Source organism: Cibotium barometz, chromosome 31, assembly GCF_041138505.1.
Source record: "Cibotium barometz isolate CiBa-2024 chromosome 31, ASM4113850v1, whole genome shotgun sequence".
Lineage (NCBI taxonomy): Eukaryota > Viridiplantae > Streptophyta > Polypodiopsida > Cyatheales > Cibotiaceae > Cibotium > Cibotium barometz.
The window spans coordinates 1437695-1449127 of NC_141076.1; the positions used below are offsets into that span (position 1 = coordinate 1437695).

General features: G+C 42.1%; 1 protein-coding gene across 1 annotated transcript; it reads left to right on the forward strand.

Annotated features, from left to right (window-relative positions):
* Nucleotides 1-309: 309 nt before the first annotated feature.
* LOC147620378 (basic transcription factor 3-like) lies at nucleotides 310-3063 on the forward strand. Its single transcript, XM_086825394.1, has 6 exons — nucleotides 310-352; nucleotides 1111-1195; nucleotides 1749-1912; nucleotides 1996-2052; nucleotides 2144-2182; nucleotides 2618-3063. The coding sequence occupies exons 2-6, from the start codon at nucleotides 1128-1130 to the stop codon at nucleotides 2779-2781; spliced, it is 492 nt and encodes a 163-aa protein (XP_086681520.1). The 5' UTR covers nucleotides 310-352; nucleotides 1111-1127; the 3' UTR covers nucleotides 2782-3063.
* The last annotated feature ends 8370 nt before the right edge of the window (nucleotides 3064-11433 follow it).

Sequence of the window (11433 nt, forward strand, 5' to 3'; positions counted from 1 at the left end):
ATAATTATAACCCCTTAGGGGTTTAAGTGCACGTGTGCCCGTGCAAGTTGGAATGTTGCGAGGTTCGGCAAGGTTCGGTCGGTCACTGGTCGGTGCGAGATGCGACTCCGGCAAGAGGTGTGACCGGTCCCCCCGCTCCCCCTTTCACCATTTTGCCAACTTGAGACGAGCGCATTCCTTGCTTTGCTGTAACTCAAATTGTTGTCTACAACAAAGCAAGGTATCAAGTAAACGACTACAACAAAGCAAGGTATGCTTCTTCTCCTTCTTCTTCTGCAATTTTTGTGCAACTATACACAGACACACAGAAACCCTAGCTCTAGCGCTTCATGCCATAGCTCGTTCTGGCAAGGTAGTTCTTCTTTGTCATCGTCTGCTTCTGCGGGAAAGGTACTTCTTCTTCTCTGCGAGCTCGCTTGAGCTTGACAGCAGACAAGCGCTAATTGCGGACACAGATGCAAATTCTTTTTTCTGCAAAATGAATTTATTCTTCTTCTTGCCTTTCTGCTGCATACAAAATGCCATAGCTCTTTCTTGCAAAACTTTTTCTGCTTCAAACAAAATCCATAGCTCTTTCTCTTGCTTGCATTTCATTCTTTTTCTTTCCTTTTAAAGAAAACCAGAGACTTGTCTTCTCTTTCTTCCTCTCTTTCTGCATTTCCTTAAGTCCTGCTTTCTTGTTTTGGTAGGGTTGTAAGATTGTCTTCTGTTTTTTTTCTCTGTTTTCTAATTGTTATTTTTGCTTCCTTTGCTTCAACCTCTGAGTTTTGATTACTTGTCTTCTTACAGGACTTCACGTTTGTTGCTGATTTGTACATGTTTGTGCTTGCATATCGTAAAGAAGACACTAGCGTGCGCTTGCACACACACACAAGTACACACATTCTACATTATAAGTTTGTCAAGGTTCAGACATTGGAACTTTGTTCCCTTTTTGCTTTTGGGTTAGACTAGATACTCATTTCTTGTTAAATTAGAGAAAGCATGTGAATTTCTTTGCTAAATATGTACGCATTTAGGGAATGATTATGCACCATATATTTGTTTTGCATATTATGTTTGTGCTTTTGCTTGATGTGTTTTGCATGAAACGCTTATATAATATGACAGTTGCAAGGCCTTTACAAATGGATCGAGAGAAGTTAATGGCAATGGCACATGCTGCACGAAGGGACGGAGAAGGCACTGGTAGAAGGTGTGGCCTGTTTGAATGTTTTCATAATGTTTAATATTTTTCAGAACCTTGCACATACGAGCGCGCGCCCACAGAGCTAACTGTTGATAGTTATGAGTTAAAGAGGAATTGGTTTGAAAATCAAAGCTGAAAGGGGTATTTTAGCCAATTATTGGTGATATTATGCGACAGATTTTGATGTCGTTTGTGTGCAGAATACACATGCAGCTCATGTATGTATGTATGTGTGTGTGCGTGTGTTTGCATGCATGCATGGACGTATGCATGAATGTAATGTATTCATGTAATATGTGTATATATATGTGTGTGTGTGTGTGCATGTATATATGTATGTATGCATGTATGACACACAATGCTTCTTTCTAGAATATATTTTACAGAACAGGGTTACCTAGAAGGCAGAATAGGCACGCTTATCATTAGGTTCTTTTTGCAAAGGTGTTTCATGCATGTTCATTTTGCAAAGGCCATGCTAAGTACTGATGATTTTCAGTGGCCTTTTGTCATTATTTAGGTTCATACTTTTAGATGAACATTACTTTCTTGTATGCAGGACGAAAGTGCGTGCTCGTCGAAAACGTAGAAAGGATGATAAGACGTTTGAAGAGAGGCTTCAAAGAACTTGTGTAGAGATTGGATTGAGTCCTGTATGCGAAATTATGGAGGCATATATATTTCTGAAGGACGGCACGGCTATGCGTTTCTTCAATCCATCAGGTATGTGATGTTTCACTTTCCTGATGTCTTGAATGGACTTGTTATTCCAGCTATTTATCTAATTCTCATTGGACCCTTGACAGTGTTACAATGCACTTCGGCAAATACTTGGGTTGTCTCCGGGACTCCTCATGTGCAAAGTACAGCTCATTTTCTCTAAATCTTTGAGCAAAGAAATGCTTGATAAAGTTGTTTCCATTCGATTATCGTTTTCTGTTTTGGTTTTGGCAGGCGTGCAGGATATGTTCACCGGCGTCATGAGAATATTTGGTATGCCACTGACATTTGTATCTGAAAACTTATTTGTGTGTTTCAATCAGTACCCAAGCATGCATGCGGGCGGGCACATGCCTGCACACACACACACACACTCACTCACCCACCCACCCACAGGCACACACATACTGAAATACATCAATATGAACTATTGTTTGTAGATACTAGTTCACAATCACAAATCAGTATATATTCTGTATTTATGTGTGCGTGTGTGTGCGCCCATGCGCGTGTGTATTTGCCTATTGTTGTCTCGGGATATGGTGGCTGGCTTCAGGTGTGTGCCTTGGCAACACAAGTGCACTTTTTTTATCGAAGCTACTCTAATTCCTGATAAAAAAGGATATGTGAAGCTACTCTATTACCTGATGAAATTCACAAGATGAAAGGTGATGGAGGTTAAGGAGAGAGATGGGATGTTTTATGCAGGGTCTTGCAATTGGTCGTTGAAAGTGACTGGGCCAGGTGATTTTGGTTTCACCGTGGCACACACAGCTGTTGAAGATGATAACGGCGACAATGATGGTGATACCAACGATGATGAAGAAAGCATTGGTGCAAAGTCTGATGGGTCTACATCTGAGAGGAGATAAAGGCACATCGTAGCTTGAACCTGATACACAGTCATTTGGAAAGCACATCTTAATACTGGCTTTAACAGTTTTGGATTTTGGGTCACTCAAAGCCATTTTTAACGTGATTCTTGGTAACTTTGACATGAGTCTTTAATTGTGTATAACATACGCTTATATCCTGGCAACTTTACTGATGTTGCTCAGCCAGTTTTGTCTCCAAAATGTTTAGAGAAAGCACAGCTGGAACTAATAAACCAGGGTACACAAAGCCCTTTTTACGTTCACAACCTTGTAATTTTCCAATGAGGCTCTCTACAAGAGGTTTGTCGTTCTTTCTGACTTATCTCCAGTTCATGACTCCTGATAGTTTAATCAGACATATCTCTCTCTCTCTCTCTCTCTCTCTCTCTCTCAGAAGTGGTTATGTATATCTCTCATGTTCCTTGCACCAAAGTTCTTTTATGAATCTAAGCTTGGGAAAGCTGACTCAAGTGAAGGTGGGTTTTTCCAGATGATAGGAGTAAGTATATTAGGTAATGGCTATGCTCTACACACTGGCAGTAATTCTCTTAAATTTTTTGAATCTTGTGAGTCTGATATGCACAAGTTTTGTAAGTGGCAAGGTCTTTTTGGGTGTATGTATATGTACTCTTGAAGGCGTTGTGTTTTTGTATTTTGTTGAATGTTGCAATTGCATCTGAGATCAAAGCTTTAACAAATGGAATCCACTCTGCTAGCGCATATGCTCTACATGGCAAAAGTTCAATCACATGATAATTTTTTTGTAGAGCTAGGAAGTTGAAACTAGAAGCAAAAGTGAGTGGAAGCCTAAGAGTGCAAGAGGCGGTTACGCATGTATAAATTGCTATTATTTATGGTGGCAAATTTGTTATGTACTAGTATTGGAATGCTGTAAAAAAGAGGACTATTACAAAAAATATAGAGTATAGCAAATAAGTGTCTTCAAAAAGATAAATTAGCACTCATAATTAACACTTCATATAATTTTTGCATTGGTAGCATAGCATCCTTTATTAGCTATCTCGCTTCTGGATGCACCCACTTGGCAAAGCTTGATTGGATCTTTAAATAAAAAAGCGTGCTCTCTTAAAATAAGGAGCAGGTGCTTCTCTCCTTCTCTTTCTCTCTCTCTCTCTCTCTCTCTCTCTCTCTCACACACACACACACACATGATATGAAGCACACACAATGAATTGTGTTCCTAGTCCATTCTCTCTCTCTAAATGCTCCACTCTTATAAGCTTCTCTCTCTCTTTAATCTCTCTGCACGCAGCAGGTAGTCTCTCTCTACGGGTTACTGGGAGCTCTCTTTCTTACACACAATCTCTCTCTCCCTCTCTCGCTCACAGCAAATTCCCCACAATTTGTTTGCACAAGTTTACTCCTTTTGAATCTGTGCACATCTTGCTGCAAGAAACAGGTAGCTATCTGCGAAGTTTTAATTCATATGAGTCAGTCTCTCGATCCAGCTAATGGATGACAAAGTGCTTGAGTAAGTTTTTCCCTTTTTATTGGTTTATATGCATCAGTCTCTAAATCCAGCTAATGGATGACAAAGTTGGGGTTGCATTTTGTTTTCTTGTGCTAATGATGGAGTAAAACTTGTTCTTGAAAGCATGGTATGGTGATCTTGAGCGATTTGTGGAAGAAGCAGAGAGACATGTAATGGAATTGTGATGAATTTGAAGAATGGGTTTTTAAAAGTTTCTTTGGCTTTTTTGTTTGGTGACGTGTGTGCAAGATAAAACCATCTTCCAATCACTCTGACGGGTGCTTCTTGGTCTATTGCAACCAATGTTCGTTGCATGTAAAGAGCAGGGGAAATGTTGGATGTTGAGGTTAAGCACTGGGCGGCTAGCGAGGGGAGTCCATGTGGCATTTCTTACACACATGAAGTTCTGGGAATTTTCCCTTGTGGGAAGAGGCCCCTTTCCATTCCTTTCCCCCTAATAGTATTCAACATCATGAGCTTCTACAAAAGGCGCCACATACCTACCTCGGTGTGGCCGTGGCCACTGGTCCCTCACCACACCTCTGCAGAAGCTCATGATGTTGTTGTAATCGAAGACTTTCCCAATACCAAACTTGCACCACCAACTTGCTTAAAACCTTCAGAAAGCCGTCACAATCCACATATCCTCTAGCACAGCATGCACGATCAAGATCACTCCACACGGCACTTGAGTACAACCTCCTCATGGGTCCCAACTTCTACAGAACTTAACACAAATGTTGTGACTAAGTACTCTAGCATCGTAAGTAGGATCCAGTACCACAAGCATCCACATCAAGTCCAGGAAGCAAATTGGTCCTTACATGTCATTGTCAACTACGCAATAAGCCACTCGAAGTACATCTCTCTCGTTCACAACACCACGCTTGAAGTCACTGGTACCAAAAAGACAACCATGATTCTAAGGGAGCCATGCCCATTAAAAAAAACATTGATCTTGCCAAATACACCTCAAGCCACTGACACCAACGATAGCCATGGCTTTAAGGGAGCCATGGCTTTAAGGGAGCCATATCCATAAAATGAAACATTGATATGTCAGCTAGGAGAAGGGGGATAAAAGAAGGGAAGAAGGTAGGATGGGGGTGGGAGTAGGGGAAAGAGGAGAACAACCCTGTCTCCGAAAAGAGTTGACTGCCAGCTAGCAAGCAAGATGTTTGACTTGGCCGTGAAGCGGCCCGAAAAAAGTGGAACACAAGGCCGGTCTGTCATCACAGTAGTGATTGAAACAAAAGAGTAGTACGATTTGTCTCATCTAATAAAAAAAAACCAACAAGCGCAAGAATTAATTAAGAGAGACAAAAATTACAAAGTCTGGCTGGGAAACAGCACCACACTCATAACAATTACAAAGCTCAAAATTCTTTATCGCATAGCTTCAATTCTGGATTGCAGAAGAGACACAAAACGAAAGGCCTCCTCCGTCTTCATTTGGAGCGCAAGCTGCTGAGCTTGTACCGGAATGCTTGGTTGAATTGGAGGTTCTCTAAGAACTGCATCTTGTGTGGTATACAATCTCATCTGTACCAAGTGGATGTCATAACTCTGCACATGAAAATCAGCAAACAGAATTCTCAGATTCGGAGCCTGATAAGCAGCCTCAAAAGCAGTCGCACATCTATCTTTCCAAATCAACCAAAGGAATTCAGCTCTAACTCTGGCCCAACACCATGAGGGCACCCCAACCGTATCCCCTAGAAGTAGTTGTTTAGCAGAGGGCAGGCCGCCCAGAGCAAACCAAATCGGTGACAATATGTCAACAGATCTCTGACAATTTCTAGATGCCCAATATCTTCAATGCTAAGTTTACATCTAGCACATACCCCATCTAAGAGTCCACATTTCCTACACTTGTCACCTGTCCAAATGGCTTTATGCATAATCAGCCACAATAATACAGATTTCTTAGGCTGAATCTCTTTAGACCAAATCGAGCGGAATTTGAAGTTCCATTGGTGCTTGTCATAAAGGACTGACCATCTCTTGTTGAGAGCCACATGTACAGGGGTAGACGGTACTGCTTGCACACGAGGGGGGTGACAGAATTCTGAGCCTCCTCTCCAACATAAGCCTTTGAGGGAAATGGGTTCGGAGACTGATATCTGCCATGCCTCATCTTCAGGAAAGATGCTGATACGATCTCGCACCAGCATCACTTCCCAAGGGAGGAGTGAGAATTTTAATAGCAGTTCATCGTTAGTCATCCACCTGTGGGAGGGAAATTGCCACACATCAGCCCAAACTTTGATGCCCTTCTTGTGAATACGTAGAGCAGTACGTACTGAAATGCTGGACACCGGAGGAACTGGACTAAGAGGAAACCACAGAGAGTCCGAAGCTCTGATAGAGTAGCTGTGTCTGCTTTCCCACACAACCCCTATCTTGTCACGATATTTGTTCCAAGCTTTCCATAAAGAGCGAAGTAGCTCAGACCCTTTAGGTTTGACAGTTTCATGACCTATCAAGATAATAATCCAGGGCAGATCCTTCCAGCCTGAGAAGTTTTCCAAGGAGAATTGGTCAAAGTTTCTGAATAGCAAACGGGAAGAGCATTCCTCTGGGTGAGAGATAGCTCTAATAATAGTCTTAACAGCAAGACGGTCAGCCCTAGCGAGAATATCTACTACCCCCAATCCCCCTTTGTCCCTGGGAAGGCAGCAGAACTCCCATTTGACTTTGGCAGCTCCTCTCCTGAAAGGGTCTCCTGACCAAAGGAAGTTCCTACATAGCTTTTCAATTTCCTTTAGATGAGAGTCTGGGGGTCTCCAACAGGTGAGGAAGAAAAGGACGTAAGCAGCTAAAAAATGATTAATTACCAGCACTCTGCCCGCTAACGATAGTTGCATACCCATCCATCTATTCAGCTTGCCCCTGAATTTTTCGACTACCCAGTCCCACCTTTGCTTCAGGGTAACTCCGAAACCCATAGGAATGCCTAGCAGTCGAAAAATTTCACCAGCCCGAATACTCTGAGCCAGCCAAAATGGGAGATTTCCTTCAACAGAGAACACGCCCGTTTTGTATGATTGACCCTTGAGCTAGATGCTAAACAAAAGGTGTCCAACACCTTCCCAAAAGGTCAGGAGAGAATTCTGATCATTGATGAGCAAGGCGTTGGTGTCATCCGCAAACTGAGAGAGAATCTGAACACCATTTGAGGTAGGTAAGGGAATGCCTTGGATTAGCCCCAACCTCTGGAATCTTTGCATCATACAATTCAAGCTATCCACAGCTATCACAAACAACAGAGGAGCAAGAGGACAACCCTGTCTGATCGACCTGGCCAGGGGGAAAACATCTGATATTGAGTTATTTAGCGCCACTCTAGCTGAAGCGTTGCCGAAGAGGGTTTTAACAAATTGGATCCAAACCCCATCTTCTCCAGACTGAGTAATACAAAGCTCCACTCCAGCCTGTCATCATAGGCTTTGTCAAAATCAACTTTGGCAAAAATAAAGTCAATCCCTTTCTCCTGAGCATCCTCTACTCCTTCCCAAATTGAAATTAGAGCTTCAATAAGTCTTCTTCCACGGATGAACCCTTTCTGCTCTGTTGAGATGTGTTTCATTAAGCTGGGAGTGATCCTGCAGGCTATCACTTTGGCGAGCACTTTGTATACAGAATTCAGCATAGTCAGAGGCCTCCAGTTCTCTAGGAGATCCTTAGGCCCTCGTTTGTGGATAAGTTTTATCACTCCCGTATTGATAAAAGTGGGCAAGGCAGAGTACTTCACCGATGCTTCCCAAACCCTCTGAATGAAAGGGGCAATCCAATCTTTAAAGGCAAGGAAGAACTCCCCCGGCATCCAGGAGTTTTGTTTGGTTTCAAACTCTCTATGGCCATCTTAATTTCTGAGATTGAAATAGGTACATCAAGTTGACTTGCCAGCTCTGCAGAGATGACATTATATCTAGCCTCCCAAACTGCATCGCGTGCCTTAGCCTTCAACTCACTGGACTGTTAAGGTGTACTAAAGAGCTTTTGAAAGTGATTGCGGACCAGTACACAATTTTCCTCCTCAGTCCTAGCCGTGCCATCATTTGTGGATAGCAGAGGTACAAGATCCCTCATTTGTTTTTTCCTCAGAATCTTGAACATTTCTTTAGATGGGCGATCAATCCTACCAGCCCACCACTCTCTAAAGAACACCGTGGCATGCTTGAAGGCCAGTTCCTCCTCAGATCTAATATGGGCCCTTAGCTTGGTGATCTCTTCTTGTTCCTCAGCCTACAGCATTATTCTTGGCTTCAAGTTCCATAAGCTGAAGATAGATAGCATCTCTCCTTTTTCTTCTAATGATAGTAACCTCTTTCCTAAAACCAATGAGAGCTTTTTGGGACTCTCTCAGAGCTTGAGACTAGGCCGCAACAGGGGAGTGTGCTTTGCTGAATGCATTCACCCAGATCTTCTTGAGTTCTTTTTGCACCACCTTAAGCTGAAAGAGGGAAGCGTCAGTGTGAAACCATGAGTTTCTAACTTTGGTGGCTCTGTCATCCAAGGTGACTACCAGAGGATAATGATCCGACAAACAAGAGGAAAATTTAGGTTTTGACTTGACCCTGGAGTAGATGTTGGCTAAATCCGATGAGATGTAACATCTGTCTAACCTTGCCTTCCTGGCGTTATCGCCAGAGGAGTAGTTCTGCCAAGTGAACTCAGCTTCCTCTCCTACATCCCACAAAGAAAAGAGCTCTTTGACTTGGACCCAACTCTCTTTCTCTAATCCTTTGATTACTTGGCCTAGGCCTTTGTAACTCTACCATGTTGAAATCTCCTACAATGACTACTGGGCCATCCATCGCCTTGAGCTCACTCCACAAATTGACTCTGTAAGCAACAGCACCTCTTGCATAGACGGAGCAAATCTGAAACTTAACTGGTTTAACTATCTTGGCTGAAATCCAGTTAAAACCCCCAAAAACCGAGTTAGGGGAGACATCCCAATTAGCGGGCACACCCAGGACAGCACCTCCAGAGCCTCTAGAATGAGACAAAGAGAACCATCTATGATCCTTAGAGACCTCCTTAAGACGGCTAGAAAGATCATTGCCATTGGTTTTGACCTCCTGGAGAGCTATTATCTCCGATTTGTTAGAGCGGAACCACTGTTTCAACTTCCTGGCGTTGATGGGGTCTGAAAGCCCCTTGATGTTCCAAGAGAGACAATCCTCATTTATGGGACTTCTTATTGGATTTCTTGGACTGGACTCTCATGGGCGAAGCTTGTGAAGCAGCTTGCATAGGTCTTTTGTGGTCTTTGTGGATCTCCATAGGAGTGGAAAGCCCAGCCCCCTCCACCTGTACTTCCTTGCCTTTATAAGTAGAGGTGTCTCCCGCCAGAACATTAACATTCAGTTCTCGCATTGCAGATTTTTCATTTTCATTGACCTGATCTTCCAGCGATTTGCCCACCTCTGCTTCTTCATCAGAGCCCGCATTAGGGAAAAAGGGAGCTCATTTTGGGGCCTTTTACGGTTTGGAAAAATAAGCTCTCAACCAATGAACAGAGGGCCAACGTAACGTTGGAAATTCACAAAAATAAAAGAAAATAGATAAAAGAAACAATATTTTATGTAGGTACAAGCGTGCTACATTAATGTGGAGATTGGTTTTTTATTCTCACAAGATCTTTGGACATGAAGATAGAATCTAGTCTGACATTTTCTCTGACAAGGGCCTTCCCGCTTCCACCTCCCTTTGAACTTTGAATTGTTGTGCTGCCTTTCCTTCGAAAGGTCTACCATTCTACACCACTACCTCATTGTGCAGTAACCTCTTCTTTTCCAAAACTGCTCCCTTGATCCAGTTTGGCTTAGAGTAAGATGTTTCTTGTCAACTATCTGTCTGCCTACTTTCTCTTACTTGAAACTTCACTTTGTTATCTTGTTTACATTACTTTGCTGTGGTTACAGATTCACAAGGTATCCATGGTGAATAAAAACTATGGTCGTTCTTGTGGAAGACGCTCTGTGGATGATAATGCTATGAAGGCAGAATTATACCACACATCCTTACCCCGTCGACCTGCTTCTTCTATTTCTTCGGTAGAGAATTCAAGTACAGTCAAAACGGAAGGAACTTGGGAAAGGTTTACTGTTTCGAAAGGAGCATGGGTGCTCATGCAACCTAGTAAAAGAAAGAGACCCCAGACAAAAAATATTTTCTTGGCATCATGGAAGGGAAGAGTACGAGATTTTAAAATCACCAGAGGAAAGATATCGGTGAAAGAAGTTTTGATTCAGCATGTGTACATGCATAAAGAACTTGTCTTGCGAGACTATCCAAATCATCTTCCGCAACACAGGCCTAATTGTATATTTTTCTATTGTGGTTTTGTTTTTTATGAGGTGCATGGATTTTTAAGACAAAGCTTTCTTTCTTTGCTTATTGATATTCTTGTGTTATTTTATTCCAGATTTATACCCTTCATCGTATGAGACATGGCAAAACATCGATTGTATTCTGGGATTTATAGATGTTTTGCATGGATCGATAGGAGAACAACAATACGAAGGTCGATGTGCAACAGAGCTAGCTCAATCCGGTATATTTTTTACTGATCATTTTTATCAGTTGCTGGACAATGCAAACACACATGGTGTGTTAAGAAAACAAGACCTTCCAGCATGGAATTTAGTGGATTGGCCTCTCCCACATTTTAGTGTTACAGAGGCATATAGAGCCAAGCTTTTCAAAGAAGTACAGAAAGCTCTTAGGCCCAATATTGCCACAAGGATAATAAAAATTTCTTTGTGCATGCCTCTCACAGTTTTTGTAGACTTGTTTAATACCTTTCCAGTGAAGGTTTCAAAAACAATGTTCACAGTTAAAGCAACAAGTCTGGCATGCATGCCACAATTTTTGGATAAAGGTTGGGATAAGAAGACATGTAGTTCAGTGTTTTGTGAGGTTGTCCAACCTTCTATGCAACTGAAGTACATGGTTGCATCACAAAATTTCATTTTTTCTTTTTATTATAAGCGCAGTCGAATGCTAGGTACAAAACTAGTCCCTATGGATCAAGATGAAGATTCTTTTGGTGCAGAAAATAAACTTCTTGATATTGATGTTGTTGAGAATGGTGATGTGCTAGTCAATATCACATTAAGACAATGCTGCTCCCTAGCTCAATTGCG